At 40.9% G+C, this 27,090-nt stretch overlaps 1 protein-coding gene across 1 annotated transcript in view; it reads left to right on the top strand.

Annotated features, from left to right (window-relative positions):
* Nucleotides 1–27,090, top strand: part of LOC139351799 (phospholipid-transporting ATPase ABCA1-like) — a 132,387-nt gene that overhangs the window by 6,478 nt on the left and 98,819 nt on the right. The window contains exons 5-13 of the mRNA XM_070993804.1: nucleotides 1,100–1,227; nucleotides 2,110–2,307; nucleotides 5,707–5,781; nucleotides 5,870–6,053; nucleotides 13,657–13,796; nucleotides 14,714–14,830; nucleotides 18,243–18,440; nucleotides 21,495–21,700; nucleotides 22,371–22,547. Coding sequence (XP_070849905.1) covers nucleotides 1,100–1,227; nucleotides 2,110–2,307; nucleotides 5,707–5,781; nucleotides 5,870–6,053; nucleotides 13,657–13,796; nucleotides 14,714–14,830; nucleotides 18,243–18,440; nucleotides 21,495–21,700; nucleotides 22,371–22,547 — 1,423 coding nt within the window. The remainder of the gene's footprint in view (nucleotides 1–1,099; nucleotides 1,228–2,109; nucleotides 2,308–5,706; nucleotides 5,782–5,869; nucleotides 6,054–13,656; nucleotides 13,797–14,713; nucleotides 14,831–18,242; nucleotides 18,441–21,494; nucleotides 21,701–22,370; nucleotides 22,548–27,090) is intronic.

Below are 27,090 nucleotides of genomic sequence, written 5' to 3'. Positions count from 1 at the left end.
TAAAATGCATGCGAGTGTCTACATGCTGCTATTAAAAATTATTACTTTCCATTGGTGATCAGTGATTGCAATTTAAGTGAATGAGTGCCTCGGTCTGCTGTAGTCCATGACCTTACTTCCAATCGGATACTGAGTTTTAAAAACTATTGAATTTGTACAAAACTGAAAAAGTGTTTCTGAGGTAGCCAGAACTAGTTGGTTGAAAGATTTCATTGAGATCTTTTATCACCCGGATTCCAAATGTGTTCCACTCTTTAAAACCAAGGTCAACACAAAAGGAATGAAGTTGGGAGTCTCAACCGTTGGGGGAAAAGGACGATCTACTGGAGAGAGAAAATTCCTGCTTCTGTGTACTAAGAATGCACCCACAATAAAACAGGCTCTCTTAAACCCTGACTACCTGCGTGCAGCTAATCAGGAGAAAACGTATCAGACTGATTAACAGTCTGATACGTGTTTAGCAACAGATTATCTCCTCTTGTGCAATTCAAGTGTTCAAACCCCTACTTGCACCAATGAAGGATTTAATTGCAACAGTCATCTAAAAGGCATAATTTAAAATGACATTCATCCGACTGTAATGCCCCTCCAAGCAACATGTATAACAAAACCAAAGCAGAATGCTATCAGGTGTTCTGCATTCTTGATTTTCTATTTTGTAAATAAAGTAACATCAGATTCAGCAGCTGCACTGCCGTGATTTTGAAGACAGGGAAATTAGCTTTAACTTTGTCTTTGCAACAACAGAATAAATCCTTCCATTGCAGAGGAAGGCCTGAGTTACATGGCAGGCTCTCCTGCATGACTGGCAGAGTTGTCCATAAGGACGAATGACACACATTTCTGCTTGCACACAGTAGTGTAGAAATCAAATGCAGGGTGAAGAATGATGGTCGAGACAGAAAAGCTGCATGGCTCGCTACAAAATATCTGGAGTGCAGCTGGCGAGTAAGAAGGATTTATAGCCAAAACTATGAAAATTAGACCCACTGGACTTTACTGTATAGTTTTCCATCTCTGACCAGTACTTTGTGTCCCTGTTTTCGCTTCGTATCAATTGCTGTTCTGCAAAAGTAATGATTCTCTCTGTATGCTTCAGGTCAACCAGTGATCCTAAAGAGTATTCTAAGAGACAACGAAACTTTCTCAACTCATCTGAAAGGGAATTTGTCGGTTCCACCAACAGTGGTCCAAAGCCTGATGAATGCCAAGATTAAACTCAATTCAGTGAGTATCATTTTGCTCCTCCGCCTGCATGTTGAAAACAGCAGAAAAAAACCCAGTCACCAATAAGGATTGCATCTGCTTTGAGACAAGATTTCTCACCTACCTCTGTACATGAAGGAATTTAAATGTTAACAAAATGTTCAAAGACCAAGAGTGTCAAGAGTGTTGTGCTTGAACATTTAAGAATAAAATGTCCTGGCCAAGAACTGCTGCTGGGACTCCTTGTCTTGACAGTCATAATCAAAGTAAACTCTAGTATTTGCTTGACAGAAAAAGCTGTTTGAAGCTGCCTACAGTAGGTAATTTGGAATGAAATGAACTTGCAACAGCAATAAGAGTATCATTTGCTCCCCAAATGATACTGTGGTATGTACCAAGTAATATCAAATGAGCTGCAAGTAGGTAATTATGTTTCACTGACATTGACAAGGATGCTTGAATACAATATGCACTGATTAAAAGATCCCTACTGTGCGTGAGGAATTCTGATGGTTGCAGTGGACTCTGGTGCAAACTGTACTGAGTATCCAGAAAGTAAAAGTTCATGAGCCATTTTCTGTCGTCTGCCCATGCATCTTGTCTAGCTTGGTGCTGCTGTATGCTGTCTGGTCTGATGCAAATCATCTGTGTGTGTCTGTCACATTTTTACTGCTTCGAGTGTCACTGTTTGTGCATGTGTTCAATACGTTATGTCAGTTTAAAAGAGGACGATCGAAGAAAAGTAAGACTGAACTAAAATGAAAACACTGCTTTCCATGTGATTTTGCATTCCATCTGCCTCTACAACAAACCCAAAGGACACAACACATGAATAATTAAAATGATCAGATGCAAAGTTCTCATGTTTGTCAACTTTTGCCAACGTTGGTATTTATTTTTCAGATGATGGGCATCCCAAGGCCTGGCAACCTGAGGAGCATCCTGTGTGAGGGGACAGATCTGGATCAGTATGTCCAATTTAGCAGCCAAGCTGAAAAGCAGGCTTTTCAAAATGTCAGCTGCTCCCTCACTCCACAGCAGCTGATTAACACCCAGCGAGTGCTCCTGCAAAACCTGGATGCGAGGAAAGTTCTTTCTGAGGTGAGCTTCTCTCGCTGTCGCCCACACACAAAGAACAAATCTCACAACTTCATCATTTAATTTGAGTTTGATGAAACCGTCGTAGGGTCGTAGTTGTATAGGCCATAATATATGGGCTAAGGAAGGCACTATTAAAAATGTCAATTTTAAACTCTTGTCACGTCTGGTGCAATTGAGGAGTGGAAGGATGCATTTGAACCCTCCATCAGGCGTTTTAAAGTCCAGCTGAAGATGCTGCAGCTGTTGTGTGTATTTTCCATTTCGCAAAAGAGAATCAAGCTGTTTTTTGGACATTTTTTGTGGAAACAGCATCAAAGATTCATGCCTCTTGGTGGGCATTTCCCATGGCGTTCCAGAGCTTGTGTTGCTGGGAGATGCACTGTCAACTTCCATGGCGTGCTACTGATGAGAGCGCATCATAGCCCTGTATAGCCTCCCAACATTGATTGACAGATTGTTTTCTACGAGCATAATGTAGCTTTGATTAAGCACTGTTAGTGATTTAAGCTGTCTGTTTTTGTGGCTATAGCTCGAAACATTTGCTGCAAATGTTCTAAATGCATCAGACATAAGAATTAATTCGCTGTTTGCTGATATAGTTTGGTTTCTAATCTCCCGAGTAGGCCTGTTAGTGCAGGGTGCTTCTGAACTGCTGAGCAAACCTTGACGCCTATGCAAAAACGAAATGCCAAGGTAGTGTAGGTGGGTTTTGCATGCCTGAAATTCTTGTTGAACCTTCTTCTTTCTGGCATTTTCAGTGTGTGAGTTATGACATATACTCATCCTAGATTGAGAGAAAAATGAGAAAAAGCAAATGTAGCTGCACAAGGTAATTTTCAACATGAATGTGCTATCAATTACAAACTCAGATAAAACAGTCCCTGCAGCTTAAGGCAATTTCAGTATTGTGTGTCTGTTCTGACTAAAGTTCTCGCATGACTTGCGGCAAATTGAATTAAAAGACAATGATGTTCTGTGCCAGACAATTGAGTAGCCACTTTAAAAGTTAGATGTCATGCTTGTCTGGCTCTGTAACTTGGAGAGATTAAGACATATTTTTCCAAGTCAGAATGTGCTGGTGCATCAACTTTAAAGCCAAAGCGACCACCAACACCTCAACACTCCTGCTGCTTTTGTTAACTGTTTTTTTTTTTTTTTTTGGCTAGTCTTAGTCCTGTGTCATGTCTTCTTTTATCATGCTTAGTCAACCTCGTCCTGTTTTGTTCACTTGGGCATTTTGGTCTTATTTTAGTCAAAATTCAAGGACATGAAAAAAGAAATATAGTTTCTGAACATAATTAGTAATAGTTTTCTTTAACAAAATTAACACAGCTTAACGCTTTTTTGTATTACTACACGATTATCTTAATATATTTATATTTCTTCCATTTCGAGTGAGAAATGGTTTTGTGTCCCTTCGGGTCAAAGCTTTTAAATTGTCACCGTCATGTCCACCCCTGTGTCCTCAAGTGTTTTTACTAGAATGCATGCAATCAGGTGGGAATTATTTATTAGAACCAATGTTTTTTTGAGTTCTTTTAAATCTCTGAGCTCCCTTTGGGATGATGAAAGCCTGCACTTTTCTTTGAGTTTATCTCTGAGAGAAAATATATGGGACAGCAAATCCAATAAATAAGTGATAAGGCAGGAAGTTCGTAGGAGAGAGCATTTGAACAATTTAAGCCCACAGGCATTTTCAGACAGGAAAAAAAAAGAAAGGCCAGACAAGATATGGTGGAAAAGCTCTTCAGTGCCGCAAGCAAATGGATGGAAAAGAACATCAAGCCTTCACACTTAAAGCTTGACGTTTCTGAATGATTGTGATAACAACAACAACAACATAAAGAAAAGGACAAGGGAAGAAGTCAGGGTTTATCACTGAGGCAGATTTAGACATTGGTTCCACGACTTTCCATTTGTGTTTCTGGAAATAATTTCCAAACAATGCACAGGGAAGACAGTAAACAAAAAAAGATTTGAATAAATGAGGCGGTCAGTCGCTCAACAAATCAAACCTTTTTCAAAATTTGCATGGTTGCATCATTCTTGGAGAACTGTTTTTTAATCAGCTTACCTGGTTAGCAAAAGAAACACACCCACGACCGCTGGAGCCCTCTGGAACAAAGTGTTGTGGAAATGGAGTTGAATAAAAGAGGCCACATTCTGCTCATTTTCAGGCTCATACTTTGCTTTGCTTATAACGTCACCTGTAGCAATGGCAGACAGGAAGTTGGATGGGATGTTCACCTTGGCAGAAGATGTTCACCGAGCTAGAGGTGGTGCTGTGTTACACCGTGACGTAGACAAGTGATAGAAAAAAAGGCGGGGCCACCGACAGGGTGTGTCAGACACTTCAGAGTCACTGAGTAACTTTGCAGAGTTTAACATGCACAAAAATATATGTACACTAAAGGAAAGAGAACCTCGAAAAGCACAATATGGCCTCTTTAAGAAATTAGTTGAGCAGTCTGTTTTGTGCCTTGGTTCACTTTCTCCAGCTCCTGATGCGACTGCTGAAATCTCTCCTTCCGTTGGCTACTCACAGATGATTTTCAGCTGGCTTGCTGGAAATTGTCTCAGACCCCTGCACTTTCTTACAGTCTCCTCTTCATTTCTGAGTGTAAAAGTGACCTTAAGTAAATATGCTCAAGCTCAATCAATAGCCAGGTTACTGTCCAAACCATGCTTGAATGGGCTTTTATATGTGAATAGAGTTTTATCTCAGAATGAAAATGCAGTTGCCCTTCTTTATACCTCTCTTGGCCTTCTTTCCACTCCCAATGGACCTATCTCTTGCATACACTGCATATAAGCTTTGTAATTGTAATTTCTGAAAGACAATACAGGCCTTCCTAATAAAGCATATATATTTGACACTTGATGCATGAAAATGACAGTGGTTAAAAGGGCATGCCATTTACTTCTTCTAATTGGACTCATACTGTGAACCTTCCTAATGTCACTGTAACACACAATAACACTTGTCATTTTAATGCAACTTTTATTAACCAGTGTCTGGGATGATGATGCTCTGGTTCAATTTAGAGGTCAAGATACACAAATTAGGATGTGTGTCGCCAGCATTCCTTTCATCATATGTTGATTGGAAGGCTGACACAGTAATGCTATTTTCAGCAAATGTTGATACAGGTCTGCGGATGTCACAAATCTTATAAAATACAAGCACATAACAGCTGTAAATGAATGTGGAAATTACATCTGTAACTTTAACTATTGGCTGTACAAGACAATCATATATTTTCCACTTTTTAAAAAAACCTGAATTTTTCAAAATAGCAAACGTTGCTATGAACTCAATTTATTCACTGTATTATTTCCTTGTTCAGTTTTGTCCATTCACGTACATACATACAAACCAACTGTTCATACCTCCTTCAGCTTTCTTTGGATGCAAGTGACACAGCAGCATTGATGGGGAAGATCACTCAAGATGCGTTACCGGTGTTTGAGGAGGTAAGTGCTTTTATTGTATTATGTATGTTCATGTTTAATTTAAAAAAAAAAATCTGTTTGTAAAATTCCTTTCTGTTCTTGCATCCAGATGGTCAGGTTGCAGAATTCTGTGATCTTTAAGGCTGCCAGTGCATTGGATTTCCAAGGGGATATGATTGGTAGTGTCAATATGCTACTGTGTGACAATCAGTCTGACTTCAATTCCACCAAAATGAGCATCAGTTTACGGACAGCTAACAGCAAGGCAAGCTCCATTATGGGCAACAGTTCTGGTAAGTGCTGCAGCAAACTCCTTTACAAAGCAATGTTGACGCACTTCACTTGTGTTTTTGTCATGTTTGTAGTCCTGGTTGCAAGGAAATGGACAAAATGGACACAGTGTCCTGGATCACAGGACATGGTAACATGGAGCTACTGTAGCATTGCTAGTGCAGCAAATATCAGTCTAGCAATGCTCAGCAGGCATTCTTTTTGGGTAGCAGTGTTGTCTATGGACAGAATAAAAGTAACTGTATGACATAGAGTACACTTTATAATGAAAGCACAGACGATTCAAACCCTGTTATCAAAATATGCATGCAAAGAAAAAAAATATAATCCCTTTTTTCATGAATTGGTGCTGCATGGTCCACAGTGCAGTGAACTGAGCAGCATGCACAGGGTGTGACAACTTGTGCACATCCAGGAACCAGACACCTGTGGCACAGTTGGCACCTGTGCCAGAGCTGGAAACTAGGTTTGATTAGGAATACATTATCGGCGGCTGTGTCAGGGGCTGGCATCAATCGCAGCCAATCAAATCAAGCTCCTCTCGTTCCATTTAGAAGCTGTGCACCCTGACATAATGATGTTTTTTTAATGGAGAGGAAAGTCCGGAGTAACTTATCCCAAGTGGAAAGGGAGGCTGTTGTCTGGGTGGTGCAGAGTCACAAGGCGCAAACACATAGTGTTCTAATCATGAACATATGGCAACCCCAACTTCCCACTGAGGACAGATGGTGTCACCGAAACACAGATTCCTTGGTGCTGTATTGATTTCACTGAACCAGGCTCAGTTTAGAAGATTTTTGAGAAGGGACAGTATCCCTGAGTAACCCTGTACAGTACCCTCGACAGCAGCCTGGTGCTACATGGGAAATATGTCTTCCATGTAGCCACATTGGAGGAAGCTGTGGTATATTTTCACTGCTTTGAAGATCTTGGCTGCACCACCCACCTTCAGTGTGGTTGTAGGTGAACGAGGGTCCTCCTGGCTCTGAGCGTTTAATTAATAAAAGAGGAAATTCTACAAGCGTTTGTGGAAGACATATGTGAGAGTCGAGTATTGATACGAATCACCCTTTGATCTAACCCTGAACACTCTGCTTTGCTGGCATCACTGCATCAAAGTGTGTTTCTTGATGAGTCTCATGGTTAAGGACTGTACATCAGCACGCCTAAAAGATGTTTGTTATTGTGTAAAACTAATGGTAACAGTCAGGTACAGGACACTGTATACCCACATGCTTACTGCTTTTTTCCATGAAGAAAGAAAAGGTGTTTCTGCACGACTGTCAGAAGCTGGTTAGCTCACACTGCGAGATGTGTCATTTAATGAGCTAAAAAAACAAAACAACAAAACAAACAAAGAAGCTCACATTGTGGCCTGAGGCCTGTTGAGGCAATACAGCATCCCTAAACCACTGTATGAAGCTTCATAAATGATTAAGGCTGATCTTTTCAAAGGCTGTGTGTTGTTTTATCAACCCCTGACACGGTCCAGAATGCACTGGGAGAGTAGTGTTGTTCTTCACTCCAGTGTCGTCTGGCAAACGTTGCAGAGCTACCCTGTGGGTCAAACTGGAGTTAGAGCTGACTCCTCCCTAGAAGCTGTGAAAAGACATGAGCGTATGTCCTTTAGTGCTCTCTGCATTTCCCATTAGTTAACACTGAAGATTGTCTCTTCTAAGTCTCTACATTTATGGAAAATCTGTTATTTATTTTCATCTATGAGATTCGCAGAAAAAAAAAAAGGTGGATGATCACACACCTGAATGTTTGCTCCTGACCACATGTCTGATCTTGATGCATGGGGTGGACCTTCTAAGGCTAACAAACTTTTTCTTTTTTTTTTCATCATTTGCACCTGTTTAAGCACACCTGATTCCATTTTTAGTAATTAAAGGGACTGGGTAACTTTTCCCACACAGGGATAAGCATTTCTGTTTGTTGCCATTGCATAACTAATTCCAAAGAAGTGTTTTGCTGTAATTCTGCAAATATTACAATAAGTTAAAGTGTGTTTATTAACACATATTACTCTAAAATGTATATTCTTCAAACCTGCCTTGTTATATTGACAGAAAGATGAAATAAACCCTAATAGAACATACATAAAAAGACAAACATATACTTCCATACATATACAACATAATAAATACATTTCCATACATTTAAATATATGGAAGGATTATTCAATACATGTTGACACTGTATCATTATCTAGACACACATGGTTAACATTTGGGAAACTTGTAGTCAAGCAGCACAAATGATCACATTTTTCCCTTAAAGATTATCCACATCTTTTCTAAGGCTTTTCTTACAGTGCAAAGAAATCACTGTTGTCATCACTCCAGTTTAAAAGAAAAAAAATGAATAACAGTAACCCGGTTGTATGTGGTGGTGGTGGTGGTGGTGGTGGTGGTGGGCACAGCTTTAAAAATCAGTGATTATGTTTGCTCCAGAAGATCTTTGAGAATTAGATCTTCAGCATAACGTCTTGCAGCCTCGTGCTCATTAGAGACCATGCATTGCTGTTTCATTAAATGCCTGTTCTTTGGAGACAACTGCACAAAATTAGATTTTAATAAGAAGCCTCTATTTCCTGGGAATAAAGTTACACTGTAGAGTGGAATTGCATGCTAGTGCCAGCGCAAATTAGCAAAAACATTGTATCATCCATACAAAAAAAAGCACTAACGTTTCTGTTAGCATGCTAATGGCTGTTTTGGATTTGCCTTGGCATTTCATTGTTTTACTCTATGTACAGTTAAATGAATCTGGAATGTGCAGTGTGTCTGCATAATGGCCAATTACAACTCCTTTGTAAGTGTAAAAGTACACTCAAAGGAATAGTTGAATAGGAATAATAAAGGTCAACGCTGAGGTTTGTTAACGGCTCAGTAATGCTCCGTTCCCAATTAATGGTTGACGGCAAAGGAAAACTTCTGAGTCACGATTCAGAATAGTTGGGCTGGTAACTGTTCTTCCATGACCATAAACAATGATTTTGAGTTGCTACCATTTTCAAAATGTGCCCTGTAGATTAGCATGAATAAGGAGTTATTACATGGCTCTGCAATGCATATATTTACATTTATACATTTGTGAAAAGATATTATGCAAATGCATTTGGAGGCTCTTTCACATATGGCTCACTTTAGAGGCTGCTTCCTTCGCTGACGTTGAATCGAACATCGTTTGGTACCATATGAAGCATTTGAATGGCTTGGCTTGCTTTTGCACTGCAAACAGAAATAGGCAAAAGAGTTGAAGTACTGCAGTGCAGGCACGGCTGTAAAACTGCTGATTTGACTCAACTTCATACTGTTTCCAGAATGACATTTTAACTATATTTGCCGCAGAGCTCTTCATTCAAATGTGCCTTTTTCGTGCGCATGGCAAACATCAGCTTTTCAAATGAACACATCTTCTGTTGATCTGCCAAAATAACTTCCCCTCTTTCATTTAGTATTGTCCTATTTTAACTGGAGTGATTTTCCCTGACATTGCTTATACTATTTCCTAATTATCTCGAGACTCGTGCTGTTGTCCTCTGAATATTTGCCAATGGGTGTCTCTTTGAATAATTAGTAATTGGTACCCTTTATTTTGAGTTTCAAGCACATCCCTTTAATATCCACTGGAGCTGGTGAAGGCAGAATACGTGTCTATGGAGGCAGTCATTGGGAGTGAGAGAGGCTCGTCTTATACTGCTGAATGTCAAAGCGGCCTCTCTGTCTCTTATGAAAGAGCGACTTCAATGACATTTATTCACGCTTATTTGACTTCCTGTTGGAATGCTGCGAGACAGCACTTGATTTGTGCTGCTTGTAGGAAATAAGTGCTGCTTTATTGATGTGTGGCGTTGGTTCACTTTAGACTGGCATATCATATTGGGAGTGCATGTGTGCGCGCGCACTGTGTGCTGCTGTGTTTATTGCATGAAATGCCTGAAATGTGAGTCATGTGAACCTAGAGTAATATCATTATCCATGTGTAGGCGCATGTGCATGTCTGTCCATGTAATTATACATGCCAGACTGTGTGTGTGTGTGTGTGTGTGTGTGTGTGTGTGTGTGTGTGTGTGTGTGTGTGTGTGTGTGTGTGTCAGTCTGTGTGTGTGGCACCAGTATTTGCAGTGTGTCTACAGCTCTGTCTCACTGTGGTGCAGAATTGAGCCAATCTCTAGGGTGCAACTCAAATTGATTACATTTGCCAGGTAAGTTGAGGGGCTGACTTGAGGCTCCAAGCAATTATTTGACTGTGGCTAAAACGGGCGTAAAGAACAGATTCTCTTGTTCTGTCATCCTGCCATTTTGTAATAAAGTGCAGATCTGTTGTCAAAAGAACGCCACAGCTCGCAGCTCTTGAGAATGTGTAACCTCTGGAATCTGGTGCTCCCTTTAGCACACAAAATATCAAAAATGGAAATGTATTTCCCACAATATGAAGAGCACCTTCTGTATTCGTGCTCCGTTGTTGACTAGAATTGGTTATTCTCTGTGTCTTGGCCCAAGCATGTTGGTCAAGGTCCATTTGTTTTATTGCCTGTTCTCATAATCACTTTCAGAATCTGAACTATTTTATGACAGAAGGTTGCTATAAACACAGAAGCAGTTTCCAGAGATATAGAAGGATTCCAAAATAAAATAAAAATCTATGTGTTTCTGACAAATGCTCAATAAAGTGTGAAAATTTTGAATTCATTAGTTTGCAATAGAGCTTACTTTATTTCTCTTGATTGGTACACAGAGAAAAAAGTACCCTGTGGGCTTTTCATTTAAACAAACAAGTCAAGTTCACGTCCAGTGTTTCTGAACAACACACATTGTGTGTGTCCTTGAGGTCTTGCAAAGCCACTGCTTGAAATTCTGCATTGTTTCAAAGGTGCCGTTGAACAACAAGATTACCCATTTCAAGCTGTGCCGAGCTGTGAAATGGTGTACACTTCCTAACTCCTAAGTGGATGCACTCGCCTCTCCCTCATATCTCCGTTGTGCATTTTTAACACTCACGCATGACTGATTGACTCTGGCTTGTCTATGTCAAAACAATACAACCCTTGATACAGTACAAATTTAGTGTTTGTGCTTTACTTCGCTGCTCATTTTTGTCTGCTAGTTTAATATGCTTGCTCCAGATCTCCAGATCCTGCAAGAAGGTGATGCTGAGGCAGACAGATCTCACGAGAATGTGCTGCTGGGTCAGAGATAGGTCTCGAACAAAGTTAGTTTTCCCTGATTTGTCAGTCTGAAAAATGCTAATTGTTTATGTTTGTTAGCTGCAGGCTTCTTCTTCACTGCCTTTGTTAGCGCGCTTTGTTGGTCACGCTTCTTTGCATGTTACTGGCATAAGGAACGTGTTTTGCATTGCATGTGTGCACGTACATGATACACACAAAGTGTACCCACTTGTCATATGAGGGGTGAAAAAAATCCTGAGGACGCCTCTTAAGTGGGTGTGAGTTATATATATATATATATATATATATATACATACACGGTATTTCTTAAATACCAAAAATCTTACACTGTGTGAGTCTTTTTTTTTCCACCTAACAGCAGAGAGCTACTGAGCTTTGTGGCACACACATTTCCTGTCTTTCAAGTATTATGATTGCAGGTGGCATCTGCAGTCTTTGGAGGGAACAGCTGGCTAGACTCAGACTAAGGGGCGGCCATTAGCTGCCCGTGCACAGACCTCCCAGGAGCACCTGGGGAAGATGGCCAGGAGGCAGAAAGGCTAACATTTAATTGCGATGAAAATGGCCGCTAAAATCTCCTTGATGGGGGAAACGGTTGGCCTGGTGAGATGAGAGGAAGTGGAGGATCGAGGTTTTGTTGTAGTCTGGACGGGGAAAAAGACTGGAAGAAGAACTGATGTAATGCCAGGTGTCTGAACAAAAGGGACAGTTGGCAACAGATCAAAACGGCAGCCGGTCAAATTGACTGGCAGACGACGCACTGAATTGATCATTTGTCTGATTAGTTCCCACGCTGCAAGAATCACATATTTTCAGTCACAACAAGGCAGGCACAGTCCAAGCACAAGCCTTCTTTCTACTCCTGTGCAGGTCCTCATGTAACCTATTCAGCGCTCTCCCAACCTGGCAATATTCACGTTGGCAGATAAGTTAAATTAGTAATGATCGCACTGCTGCTGAGCATATTGACTTTTTTTTCGCTCTGCTCCACAGAAGCTTTTCCTTATGTATTCAGGCCTGAACTCTTGGCTTGTGTTTTCCTCTGCCTTTGTGTTAAAGTAATAATAACTTTTAATAACTTTTTCTAAATACATCCACTTTGCAACTCTCTGGTCGCTGATGCATAATAAAGTACTGTACCAGAAACTGACCCAGTATCCTCATGAGGGGAACTTTTCATTTTATAACCCTAGCTAGGACATTCACAGAACATCATGCTAGCATATGGAGGAAGCAGCAATGGTGTGTATTAACAGATAGAATTAGATAGTAAGCTCTTTTATCACCAACAGACTGTAAGAAAAAAGACTTTATTTAAACATATAATTGAACAAGTTGAATATAAGAGCAGCCGTAAAACCATAAATAAGCACTGAGCATTTGCAAAGGCTTTCTTATGAGGATTATTTTAAGAACACAAGGAAGTATGATGTTTGTTTTTTTTTGTCTTCTGAAGTCATTGTCATTTTGTTCGTCCTCTAAAATGACTTGTATAAAGCTAGCAATTGCAGGCTGTCTTAACAACATGCTGCAATAAACCAAATCAGCATTTATGCCCATTCTACTCTTTAAAGGCCATCTTGAAGTGCCAGGAGCTGCTGTCAGTCCTGTTGGCTCAAAGTGCAGTTGTAAAGTCATCATTGCGTAAAGCACAGCATCGTAACACTGACTACTTGCCATGGCATCAGAAAACTCAAACAAGGATCCTTAATCTCTGAAAAGGAGTCGTCAGAAGCTGTTGGAAGTAATCACTGCCTTTTGAAGTGCAGTGATTGCATCAATACTGTCCCTATGGTGTAAACTTGGGCTGCTGTGTACTTTCCAGTAATTTTATTTAGCTCTTTTCTTGCATTTTACTGGCACTGTGTGTATTACAGTGTGTTACCTCAGCATTGCCGCCCCTTTAAATGTATCCGACGATGGGATGCTTTTTGATTTGTAATCTGTGTTTGGTTTTCTTATTTCTACTTGTATAAATGTGATCTTCTCAACACTCTAGTCATAGTAGACACATACAAATCTCATTTATCATATTCCTAATGTGATATGTGTGTTTAAAGACTGGGCTCTTTAAATTATTATTATTTCAAAGACATGACTGGTTTACATGTGAAATTAAATAGCCAAGCTGTATGTTTAATGGCTTTACAGAAGTCATGCTATGTTCATATTTGCTCTCTCTGGCTTAAGACAGGTTGTTACGGTAGCCACATAAGAATTTCAAGCGCATATTCAATATTTATCCTGTTCGCTTCTCGGGTGCTGCAAACTCTGATTTTGTACAGTTCTAACATCTTGTTTCTCCTCTTTCCTCCTGTGCCATGAAAGAGCATCGGAAATTTGGAGGTATTTTCTTGCCGTTGCCTTGACTTTCCCTGTCTTCTCCCCTCTCTCCGGCTCGCCTGTAGATGCTTTTTGTCAGACCCTTGTCCATACCCTGGAGAGCACATCTGGTCTGCGCTACATTTGGCGCACCTTCAGGCCGATATTCCAAGGGAAAGTCCTCTACACACCTGACACACCTGCTGCTCGCCTCATGGTGAAGGAGGTAAGTGAAAAATGGAATGTATTTATGCGCACACTGACTCATGTCGGCGCATGATAAGAACAAGTTTAGTACAATCCTGAAAGTTAGGACGTTGCGTAAACCAAAACAAAACAGTCACATTCATTTGCTCCTTAAACTCAATTGAAAACAGTACAAGCAAGGATGGAGCGAGGTTCACCGCTTTGCGAACACATGATTGTGTGAAGGATATTACTGCATGGGCTCAGGAACATGTCACAAAACCAGTTTTCATTTGCAAATGATCGCAATCTATTTTTACTTACATTTTCCACTGTGTCCCAACTCTTTATATTCCATTTGTTTGTGGGTATGTTTGAATACACTGTATGCACAGGACCAATTACAGTTATCAGTAACTGTGTGAATTGCAAAGGAGCCTCCAGCAGGGGAATGAAAAACATGAGATGTCACACAAAGTAACCACCTGGGAAAGAAAATAAGAATAATCCAATAGTTAGTTAGGGGGGCCTGTTCATGGAATGTTGTGAATGTAATGTATTTTCATGACATGACATTTCTCCCAGATATTAGCATCATTTTGATAACTGCAGAAGCAAAACAAACAACAGGCAGGCAGCGAGGGTTTTGCATTGAGAATACATAATGAGTTCACAGCAAGCAGCCCGGTGCTGGCGCAGGAAGCCCCTTTCACACCAGACATAAGTCAGATTGTTTACAAGTCAGTGTTCAGGGGTAAATAACCCCATTTACATTCGTCACCATGGGGGGGAGGCAGCGTTACAATGTGAAGAGTTCCTCTAGGAATGAGCTGAAATGTACAGATGTGCAGTACTTTCATGTGTGGATTGGTTCAGAGCGAATGGAAAAGGCTCTGTGCTTTCAGTGAGGGAAAGGTGAGATAACTCCATTGTTATATTCTTTTTTTCTTTTTTCAGGCAAATAGCACATTCAACACTTTGGAGATGCTCAAAGATCTGGCTGATTCATGGGATGAACTCGGGCCGCGTGTCTGGGATTTCCTTCAGAACAGCACTCAAGTCAACGCACTGCGGGTAAGACTCAGCACGAGGAAGCACTTTAACATGTGATTTTATGGCTATTCAGGAAAAAATAGGATGTAGTTTCCCAATTGTGTCAGGTAACAAGTTTCCATTGATGCCACTCTCATATGTGGTCCGTTACATGTAGCTACAGCCAGGAGACCGTTAGCTTAGCATAAAAACAGTTTGCCTGGCTCTGCCCAAAGGTCAGAATCTACTTACCCAGCACCTTGAAGTCTCTCTAATTCACTACAGCATGCTAATTAATCAGTAGTTTCTTTTATTCTTCAGTATTAAAATTACATGTATGTGATTTTTATGGTGCTTATGTGCTGGACTGTTTCTTAACCTCCTGGGGTTGCACTCTGCTGGTTGCACTGTTTTTTGTTCAATCTATCATTTTTTACTTTTTTTTTTTTTTTTTCCTTTTTCTCTTTATTTCACTGCACTTCCTGGCTGCCCTTTTGAATGCACAGGGACATAAAAAAAAATCCTTCAGCTTCCTCTAAGAATCTAGATGCTAAAAATTAAAATGATGAGCCTCATATATACTGCAGGTGAGAATATATGCGTCGTGTGTAGCAATTTGTTGCACCTTCTGTTGGATAGGGAAACCGAGGGAGGAAAGTAATTATGGATAAGTGCAGGATAATTTTCATCCGGGCAGAAAGGATTATCTATAGAAGTAGAGGACATGGACTCTTCGCCGCCACTTCTCTCCCTCCCTCCCTCTCCTCTCTCTCTTCGCCTCTCGCCGTATTTCCTTGACACTGACATTACTCCAGTGTCACTCCAAATGAGCTTATAGGCAGCTGGAGGGAAGCAGACATTGGGAGCTCCATATAGCCAGGGTATTCATTACCCTAGCCCTAACCTTTACACAAATGGGCCGGCAATCCTCCTTTGTCTTCATTTTCTCCCAGCCGAGCTCTCTCGCTCTCCACCTCTCGCTACGAACCTGGTGGCTTCGGAGGTTTGTCATCTTCAGAGGTCCTTCAAGGTTGCAGACGTGTTTTACGTTGATGGAGCAATTACCATCACCACCACGGCTACATTTGAGATGGAAGGTGTCGGGCGTGGAGTTGGGTGGAAGGACATACTGTTCAGACAACTGCTTACAAATAAAAGTGGCTGGAAATATGTCTGCCGCTCGCCTGTACATGGTGTGTACATGCTAAAGTTGTAGTCCTTCGGATTTCAGCCCTGGCTGATTTAATGACGCCCGTGGTTACCGTGGTAACGGCGAGTGAGGTTGAACACGACTGGTCTTGTGGAGCAGAAATAGAACATAAGCACAACTGTTGTATCTGCTCCCAGTGCAGCCACACAGGCTCACTTTGTTTTAATAAAGAAGTCAGTCAATTATCTCCCTTCCTCCATCACGCCATGAGCAACCGTTTCACGTGAAAGTAGTTCATGTAGTAGCTTTCCACACAGTAGCAGGGCACAGTGAAGTTAATTACCTTTCTGAGGGGTTGGAGGTGACATTCCAACGTAACTGCTCATCTAACAGCTCACTACAGCTGTTCCCACTTGTTCCATTACTCCCTGTAATATTTAAAAGTGATCCGCCGTCCAGGAATGGTGAAAGTGTTTTGTAGGTGCGTTTCTGAGGAAAGTTGATGAATTTAATGCTCTTACTCTGAAGCAGCAGCAGTTCTGCTCTCTGTGCATAAGCTGTAACTAAATACAGCTGGGACACAGTGCAGGGAGAGTGAAGAGTAAACAGTTGGGCTGGTATCAATAACTACAGTTACACTGGTTAGATACCTGCCTCGTGTCCTGTGGATCCCTTGTGTTTTTGAAGGCAGCTTGAATCTAGTGCAGGAGTGGTCGACTCCAGAGAGATGATACTGATTGTAAATCCCTCGTATGGCTGACCGTAAATGGGGATTGACTTAAGGGCTTGATAAGGATAATTAAGGATACCTTCATTGAAAAGGATGATATAAACAGGAGCGTGTCCTGACTCTGCAGAAAACAACTTTTATATCCTCGTCATTGATCCTCTTGATAAAGGCAATCAAACTCATATCACTTGTGTGGGTGCAAAGATCCTCTCATGACAAACCGTTTCATTTGACACGTGACTAACCAGGTTAAATAGCATACCTGCAACTCTGTGACTCGTAGCCGGATGAAGATTTCAAGCTGAGCCGGTTCATCGGTTGCAGTTTGCCAGCATTACAAAATGACGTACAATCTTTGAAATACACACATTTTTGATGGGTTGTGTCCTTAATGGAGCACCCACGAAGATGGATGTAGTTTTTTTTTTTTTTCCAAAGGTCACATGCAGCATAGAGATTACTTAATATGACACTCTGTCTTAAGGTTAAGCAGAATATCATCAGAAGTGTTGACAGTGAAATGCCACTGCTCTGGTCAGAATATCTCTGAATCTCAACAGAGGCGTTTCCACTTCAGAGGCCCAGCTCTCTATTGACGCACAGCGCTTTTGTCTCCGGTCCACACAGTCCACTTTCAGATCCGACCTTTTTCTTCAATTATAAATGGTATTGAATGGATGCTTTAAATAGCTTATTATCTCAATGGGGTTAGTTTCCTTTCCGGTGTTCCTCTGCGTGTGTGACACATATATAATCACTGTTATCTTTAATTTTAGTTTATGTCATCATAGGAGTAGTGTCATTTTAATATTTGGACTGTAATTTCACAGCAGCATGAAACAGTGGGAATACAGGGGGGGAGTGAGAGGGAATGGTTGTGACTACTAACTATAGTGCAGTGCATTATAGAGTATCTTATAATTAACTTATAATACAAGAGCTATTGTTTAAGGAGCTTTGAATTGTTTATTTCACACATGAAAGAAACGTATGCATATTCATTTGTTGTATATAAGTATGGCTGAAGTACTGCAGGTACAGATCAGCATGCCACCTTTATTATTCATTGCCTGATTAGAGCAGTGCAGCTTGATCCATGACCTGAGATGACTGAAAGAGGCTTCACGCACATGTCTCTTAGCGTGTTAGTGAAGGGGAATGAGAGGAGGGGAAATGGCATTTTCCTGCATGTCTGCTTTATGCTCCTGTACTTTGTGTGCCCTCTTGCGTGTGTGTGTGTGTGTGTGTGTGTGTGTGTGTGTGTGTGTGTGTGTGTGTGTGTGTGTGTGTGTGTGTGTGTAATTTGCATTCATTTTCACACTCCTTAATGCATGTCCATGCAAATGTGCATATGCTGCGTGTGCGTATGTGCTGTGCATTCCTAATGGATGCCGCGCTGCGTGGCCCTGAGAGTAGTTGATGTGTATCCCAGAGCCCGAAGTGCAACAGTGCCATCTATCTTAATGTTGCTAATTAATTCTGCAGAAGAATGAATCTCACTGCCACCAACAAACGAAGCTGACCACCCACTTTTTCCTCGCTAGTAACCAGAGTAACTTGTTTTTTTAAATCAGGATCTGCTGGCAGATCCGGTGTTTGCCACTTTCCTCAACCAGCGTCTCGACGGCACGGCATTGACGGCCGAGCTGCTGGCCAACTTCCTGTACAACGGGCCACCAGAGGATCGTCTGCCCGACATGCCACCCTACGACTGGCGGAATGTTTACAACACCACGACCCAAACCCTGGAGCTCCTCTCCAAATTCCTTGGTGTATGTAATTCTTTTGTCTGTGCTGTTATTCAGTGTGTAGCACCTCATGAACCTGGCTTCCAGCCCACTCATGCACCAGAGGGTTCCATGACCTCTCCAGTAAAGTGAGGGATTTCTTTCTTCTTTTTTTTTCTGAAACAGGGTGCTCTCTGACATTTAAGATTTTTAAAAACATAACTCTCACTGCCGAGGAAACTGGCATTACACATTTTTTCTGCCCTCCCCTTCTGTTCTTTTAGCCTCTCCCTTCTATGTTATTTATCTCATTCACCTGATATTACCCATGTGATTTGGTTGGAGTCAGCGTTAAAAGCAGGGGCTGTATGGCCTTTTAAAGTGCTCCAACAAAGTGTCTCAACGTAAGAATAAGTTGGTAAATGTATCAGCTTTCTTTTGTGAGTTGTGTGTTTGTTACAAACATGATACAGATGAACTAACTTTAGCGTATCCAAGCCAGCACAGAATGATCTTACACAGTAAATATACAGCAGATTACTATTTTTCTCATCTTTATGTTTTAACTTACACAGTGATCTGGAAAAATCCTTCATCCTTAACGTAAATGCTACACTTTAAGTTACTCCTGTATAAGCTAGTGATGCTACAGTATGTAAGCAGGGTGTTTTGCATTCTGTGTCTGTGCTCTGCTGCTGTTAAAACCAAAATCCAGATGACATGTCAGTTTTCTTTTATCTGGCCCACTCTATCAGCTTTTTTTTTTTTTTTCTGGGGAGAACAATCGAAAAAAGGCAAGCGATCTTTTATTCATTAAAGTTTAATATCCTTGACTTAGCAAACTGTCAAATACACTGGAAGATCTGTCACTACATTTCCTCCATGATAATCATAAAAAAAGTTGTTATGGGCCTGGCTGTAGTGAATCTGTAAAGGCATCAAACAGAGCGGTGTCTCTAAGCAGGAGCACACACACAGTTGACGTTGAGACATTGATCTGTGGCACAGTTTGCAGTAAAACCCTTCTTCCTCTGCGTTGTGTGATCAAACACATGTACAAAGCCCACCCACACTTCCCGCTGCACGCGCACGCACACACAGACTAGTCCACAGGCAGGTGAGACTAGGTAGGTTGGGCCCTTGGGGCTAGCCATACGTGGTCAATGAAATACCAACCTAATGCAATCTATTTTCTGCCCTAATAGAAATGGCATTGCTCAAAATGGATACCAGGGTGGGGACAGTCATTAGCCAGGCTTCACTGCAGTGTCCTCTTGCCTGGGTGTTTACATCTGTAGGGAAATGGAGAGCCTCTTTCAGTCTAGTGCTGAAGAGTTTACACTTTTAGCATTGACAAGGTAATGTAAGCCAGTGCAGTAGCTAAAAGGCAAATAATGCAATGCAGTAACTCAATTAGGCCCACCGTAACACACTAGATAATGTGTTTTACTGCTTGATAGAAATAAAAATTGAAATGACTAATCTTAAAGACTAACATCTTGTCCATCTGATGAATAGCATAATTTATCCTTATTTAATTACTTTTTGTCAGCAGGTTTTGCATTGTGAATAGTCGAGCACAATCCCTCTTTAAAGCGTACATGGAGAAAAATAAGCTATCCAGTGTCAAATGTGCAGACACCTCCATAAAAGAGGTTCACAAATTAGTCATTTGTGTCCTCGAAATTATAATCTGTGTCAGCAAATTAATAACAATCTGCCTCATCCCTTTGATCACACAGGCCCAAATTAGAGCCACACACTGCTGCTGCCCTGCTTCATTTATAAACTGCCCCACAATTTAATAGGATCATAGTACTAATGCTGGAGTTAGGAAAAATAAATAACAATAGCAGTAGTCATGTTAACTGCATAGCAGCTCTTTCTGAAGGGTTTGAGGGCAGCAGTAGTAAACAATACTGTTGCATCCCCTTCATAACCTTAGGGATAAAACTTTATTACTAGCTTCCAATGACACTGGTCTGTTGTTTTTTGGGAATGCTTCAAGGACATTGGACTCATAGCACGCACTCACGCAGCCACTTGATAGGCACGCTGGCCAGCATCTTGTGTTCATCACTTTACTGTCAGTCTGCAGCATCCACACAAGAATGATGCTGCCATGGCCAGAACAACTCAATGTGTTGCCCTGGATTTTCTCCCTGAATTAGGCCAAGATGGGATTGGCAAGCTGTCAGTGGGGCTAGTTTCTCAGTCCAGAGCTAGACTCAGGTTGTTGATATCATTCAGCTTAGCCTTAGCTGCTGGCCCAATAGTTAAAAAAAATAATAAAAAAAATGAATAAACAGTTTTCCTGCATCCCTTCTCAAAACATCTTGGTTGCTTGTAGTGACTGAGAATGTTGCTGATATTTAAAGATCACAGAGAGACTTGAAAGGCTCTGAAGGCCAGTTGGAAATGCAATAGACTGATATAAGCTGCCTTAAATGTACATGTCAGAACAGCAGTCTTTACCACAGGTTGAGGACTTACGATGTCATCACATGTGGTGTTAACTTGTCCTTCTATACCTAGTTTATGAAAAGCGTTTCCTTCCACTCAGACTTTGGGCTCATATTCCTGTTCCACCACTGCGATCCTCACTACTATGTACTGAACTAATGCTGCTGCTGCTGTGATATTTTGTTTCCCACCATTGCTTGATATAGAATACAGGCGAGAGAATCCTGGGGGGAAATGATAAAACTATTGCGGCACTGAGATGTGTGGACAGCTGTCAGGTGTGACTGCCTCCCAGGACGGCTAGCTCATTATCGTCTCATGAAACAGGGGGACCAGGCTACAGAACAGGGAGTGCTCGCGAGGCTGTATCTCATTTGCTTGTCTGAAGCCCAAAACATTTCCCACCCCCTGGCAGCTCCAGATAATTTGGAACTAGACTGTGTGGCTTAGTCAATAGCTGAGTGATACTTTTTGCTAAATATCCATCTGCCATTCTGTCAGGGAGTTCATGCCTGCCTCTAGTCTATTCTGTCTTCTGTGGACTCTAAAGATCTGTATAAAACAGGAATGATTTGCTGTAAGAAGATTATACAAAAGAAGGGCATTTCAGTAATACCTCTGTTTTTTTGTTGACAGTGTTTAGAGCTGAATAAGTTTGAGGCAGCCCCGACGGAAAACCATCTAGTGAGCAAAGCACTGCAGCTTCTGGAGAATGATACGTACTGGGCTGGCATTGTCTTCGAAAACCTGCAGCCAAACTCCAGTGAACTGCCTCCTTACGTCAAATACAAAATTCGCATGCACATCGATGAGGTCGAGCGTACCAACAAAGTGAAAGAGAGGTAAATTGTGTATTTTTACAAAGTGAAAACTTACTTTTTCTCATATTGCACATTTCATAGCTGTATGAGTATTTCAACATTTTGGAAACTGCTTATTTGTTTCTTGCTGAGCGTTAGATTGGAAGATTGATACCACTTTCACACTGTATCTATACATTAAATAAGAGGCCTGAGCCAAGAGATGGTTAGCTTAGCATAAGCTAGCCTGGCTTGCCTGGCTCGCTAACTGTCCCCTTACTCCACAGCTAGTGGCTCTTTGCAAAGGTTTAAAATATCCTCTGTACAGCACTGACCAGTACAAACTTTGCCTTTGGACAGAGCCAGCTGTCTCCCCACTGCGTCCAGTTTCCAGTATTCAGTATTCATGCTCGGCTAAGCTAATCATCATCATTTCATATTTAAAGTATAGATAAGAGAGTGGCGTCAGTCTTCCCTGTCGGCAAGTGAGCTGATTTACATTCTCCTAGTATTCCTTTGAGCCCAAAGGTTGAAGACGATGTCTGATCGTCTTGTATATTTACCAAAAGATGACTCTGTCTTTTAAAGTTTACTGTCAAACAGTAAGATCTCTAAAAACACTCATCATCGTTCGACTTCACTTCTGACCACTCTGGTTGTAGTTTACCTGCCCTTTGTTAAGACAGATCATGCTGTGTCTGTTTTTAATAAGGTTTTGGTCTCCTGGGCCCCTCGACAACGCCTTTAGCGACCTGCGCTACATATGGGGAGGCTTCGCCTACCTGCAGGATATGATGGACCACGCCATTATACGAATGCACACGTCAAAGACCCAACCCCTCGGTGTTTTTGTCCAACAAATGCCATACCCTTGCTTCACGGATGACGGGTGAGGACAAAAGGTTTTATCTGTCAGCCTTGTGATTAGTGGAAGAGGAAGGAGGTATTACAGCAATAAAATTCTGCTCACTCTGGGGAGTTGCCACTCACTGCCACCACACACATAGCTGACTTATGGTCTTATCAGTCACTTAGGCCCCCCAGATTTCCCCGTGGAAGCTTCAAGATGCTCCCTCTTTGTCTAACCTACCCCTTCTTTTAATATCTATGTTGCTCTGCTGCTGTTATCTTATGCTCTCACTGATCACAGAGGACGGCACTCCTGTAACAGTGTCACTTATGTCAATAATAAAAAGGAGGATGAATTAAACCACGCATTGAGGGTCAGCAACAGAAAAGAAATAAATGAAGACAACAAGAGGGAAAAGAGTTGGGCAAAACTATTGATTGCAGTCAAACCACAGGAAATTCCTGAATAGTTGATGGATGCTGAATTATTTAAGCGACCACCAGTCCCTTCCTTCCTTGTATTTCAGAGGCATTTCGTGTGCAACAAAGTGAGCACACCGTATCCCGTGTCCCACACAGCTCCATCATGGGCAAAGATTGACATCAGGACTCCATCTGTGCTGTGTATTTATCCACTGATAGCACTGGCTTCTATCATGTTAGATCATTCACCTAGGGACAGAAATGATGGGGTATCACTCTTGATCTTCCCCAGCCAAGATTTCCTCAGAGTCTTGGAAATTACTTGCATCTGCGCAACATTATGATCCCCATTAATAAAGGAAAAGCCCAGCGATGCCATCAAGAGAAAAGATAATTACCAGGGAGATTTAAGGTCCAACAACACAATACGCCCCTTTCAGTAGACACAAAATATTTGCACCCTGTGGGAAAACGCGGTTCCAGAGATTAGGGATCTAATTTAAAAATATGATGTGCTTTGGATAGCACAGAGTTTACAGGAAAGCAACCTTCAGAGTGTGTTTGGATCAACATATTTAAAGAGGCAGAAGCGGGAAGTAAATGATGACTTCATATTTCTGCAAATGACTTAAATGTAATATACACATTTTGAGTAATAATGCCCCATTCTGTACTTCATGTTTGTCTTATAATACAGGACATGTCAATGCTTTCAATAATGCTTTCATTCATATGGTTTTCATCATGTGGGCTTCATCATATTGGTTCCTTCTGATTTATATTCACATTGTGGCTTCAAGATTAAATGCGGCTTCACTGTTTTGCAGTGCAGTTAATTTTACAGCTGCTTCAGTAAACCTGGTTTAAGACACATTTTGGCATCTTTGTTTTAAACTGAGCGGGTGCACCTACGATAGTTTCAGGAGTACATTGGAAGTAAGTTAAACTCAATTTTGTGCCCCATGTGAGATATTAATCAGTGAGGAAGTTTGGTATTTTGAATCAGCTGAACTGCAATATCATCCTTTCCAGACACATTGCAGATTGAAGAAGACTGGCATCCCCACTGTTGCCTTTTTGTATATTTTCCACGCCAATAACACCCAAAACTACAAACCTCCGTATTGTAGTAATGCACAGCACCTTTTGAGGTGGCATGTTCTACATTCAACATGCCACCTCTGTTGGTTTTCAATTAAAAAAATACCAATTTTCTCACATTTTCATTTGCAACTCATTGCCGTGATACTAATCTGAAATTAGACAGACATATTGCAGTTTATTTGCTCATGTCGACCCCAATGCCTCCGTTTCATCTTCCTAAAACAAAAGATTAATAATTACAGAAGATAAATGGTAGCCATAAAGCACTGCAATACCCTCAGTCCCTCCACCATTTACTCTCTCGCCTGCCGAGCCATTTGGGCATTTCTATAAATTATTAACACTTGAAAACTGCTATTTCATTCATAAATAATTGAGAGTGAAATCACACAAAGGAAGATGCACTACAACACAGAGAGGCATGACAGGGAGGAACCTTGGTGATAATCATTTTCATCTCAAACTGTGCGGTTTTGCCAACCAAAAGGAAGGAGAGAGCATTGTGCTGTCAGATGAACATATTTACAGTCTGCTGAAACTGTTTCTCAGTTTAGAAAAAGGTCTAATTGAACTTAAAGACGTCATTAAAAACCCTCAGTGTCGAGATTCTTTCAAAGGAAAAGATCCCACTGGCCGTATAAAAGGTGTGGCTGCAGCAGCGGTATGACATGCAAAATATAAGTTTTAGCAAAATACAGTTAAGGTTTTATCATTGTGGAAATGAATTACAGGAATGTAATTGTTTTTACTGTTTAGCTCTCAGTACATTATGTGCACATATATATATATTTTCTTTTAAGAGTTATTTCTGTTCATTTCAACTGCACAAAAACAACATTTGTACTTCACTGATAAACTTCAACTATAGCAACAATTCATTATTATATGCCCTGACCCCCAAACAGCCTTTTCAAATGGTTTCTTTTTGTGTGTGTTCCTCATTTCCTGCTCTCAGCTTTTAGCCATAACACACCCAATGAACTCCCGGCCATCTGGGCTTCTAGCAACCGCAGCTGACCCTGCTGGCATTTCGAACTTGAGATAACCAGACTGTATTAGCGCCCCACTGTCTTCGCATTCATGTTGTGCACAGATGATGGTGTGGGATAAAGTTTGACCCTTGCGGGGCCTGATAGCACGTAAACTGGCCCTTTATCAGTGGCCTCTGAGCCATCTCATGCTCCTGAATCAGAGGCATCTCTTGTTTGGTTCCTGAGGCTGTGCTCGCCATCAATAGGTCTTTCACAACCACATGGGCCTGATGTGAGATCTGAGGCTGCTTTCAGCAACACATAATACAGGCCACAGTGGACGTGAGGCATATGCAAATCAGGGAGGAATAGAAGAGGAATATGCTTTTGTCCAGTAGCTAATTAACCTAATGTGTTAGTACTGAGACTGGGCAAAATAGTTGAGCATATTTGAGACATCTGAAGCTTGTAACAAGCGAAAAGCAGCCGTTGATGTTTTGTTTCATGTTTGTAGTGCTTCTGCTCTGCATAAAAGGAACAAGCTGGATTAATAACATCAAAAAATATTCGCTGCATGACTTCCCATATATTGAAAGACCGCTTTGTTAGCCATGGCCAAAACAGGGCTTCTCGTACCCTGTAATTCCAGCTTTTCAAATGCTGTTTATTGCAGTCTAGTAGAGTACATACACACACACACACACACACACACACACACACACACATATATATATATATATATATATACATATATATATATACTAAAGATCTGGTAAGCAATTTGGATTCCAGGATGCCCAGATACTGCATTATATACAAATGTACTTAACTGATGCTTAATGGTCATTATGCAACACCTGAGTGTGTAGCCAATCAACATGTTCACGCCGAAGCCGACACACAATAAGGGCTGTGCATTACTGAGTTTTCTTATTAATTTGTTTGATCCTGTGTGTGAGATGCTTTTCGAGATTTGGCATTTAATAGCATCAGATGGAGGCTCAATGACAGATCCTGCAGAATTCATACCGTCCAAGCAAGTGCTGGCGCATTTGTCATTTAATTGTAAAGTCTTTTTTCCCCCTTTGCAAACAGAATGACGTTCGCAAAACATTTTGTCGTTTGGATGAAGATGGATTCACGTTTTTAAAGCTGCTGCTGGGTTTTCTGATTAACAAATGCAAAGTGTCCAAACTTGTGTGTTAAAAACAATGTTTTTTTAAAAAAAAAGTCTAAGAACGTGCACTAAGCTAAATTTGTGCAATGACAGGTGTTAAAATTTAAGGCCCTCAGGTCACATTCAATTTAATCTAGATTAGATTAGATTAGATTAGATTAGATTAGATTAGATTAGATTAGATTAGATTAGATTAGATTAGAAGTTAGAACTCCTGGCTTGTTTGTAAAATGCCACAAATCACAGACTATCACCTGTGTGTATCCAGTCATTTCAATAGCAGGTGTCTAATATATGCAGTGACCATTAATAAGATGCTCCCGCGTCAGTCACGAGTAGTAAATTCAGGGATTTCTGTAAACCTGTGTTCTCGAGTAAATTCATTGTCAGGCCGTCGTGACAAACCACAGAAAGAACCTCTCACTTTGCAGTCTGTGAACAGGTTGAAGCTCAAATTCTTAATAACACAATGCATTTGGAATCCCACAAATAGATTGGTTGCATTCCCATTTGTCATATTAAAATGCCTCCTAAAGGTACAAAGACAGAAAGCGAGACAAAATTTTCTCGCTTTCATCTCTCACTGGTCTTGACCCCACTTAATTAAAATACCCGTGAACATACTGCACTTCCGTGACAACTCAGACAACTAATGTTACCTCAGGAGCAACAGATAATTGGAGGCCTACCTTATCATCAGTGAAGCAAAGGAATATATTCTAAATAATTTAAAAAATATTGATGAAATGATGCTTCTTGGCTTTCACAAGTCTCAATTTCTTAATATTTAGTTGTTCATTTTTATTTCTTTCGAGCCGTTTCTCAAAACTTTGCTTCACTGTTGGTTAAAGGAATTATGCTTTTGTTTTCTAGTTTTGATCTTGCTGTTATGAACAAAAACATGACAT

This window comes from Chaetodon trifascialis, chromosome 23 (assembly GCF_039877785.1).
Source record: "Chaetodon trifascialis isolate fChaTrf1 chromosome 23, fChaTrf1.hap1, whole genome shotgun sequence".
NCBI lineage: Eukaryota > Metazoa > Chordata > Actinopteri > Chaetodontiformes > Chaetodontidae > Chaetodon > Chaetodon trifascialis.
Note: the sequence above shows the minus strand (reverse complement) of the source record. Positions and strands in the feature narration are given on the sequence as shown.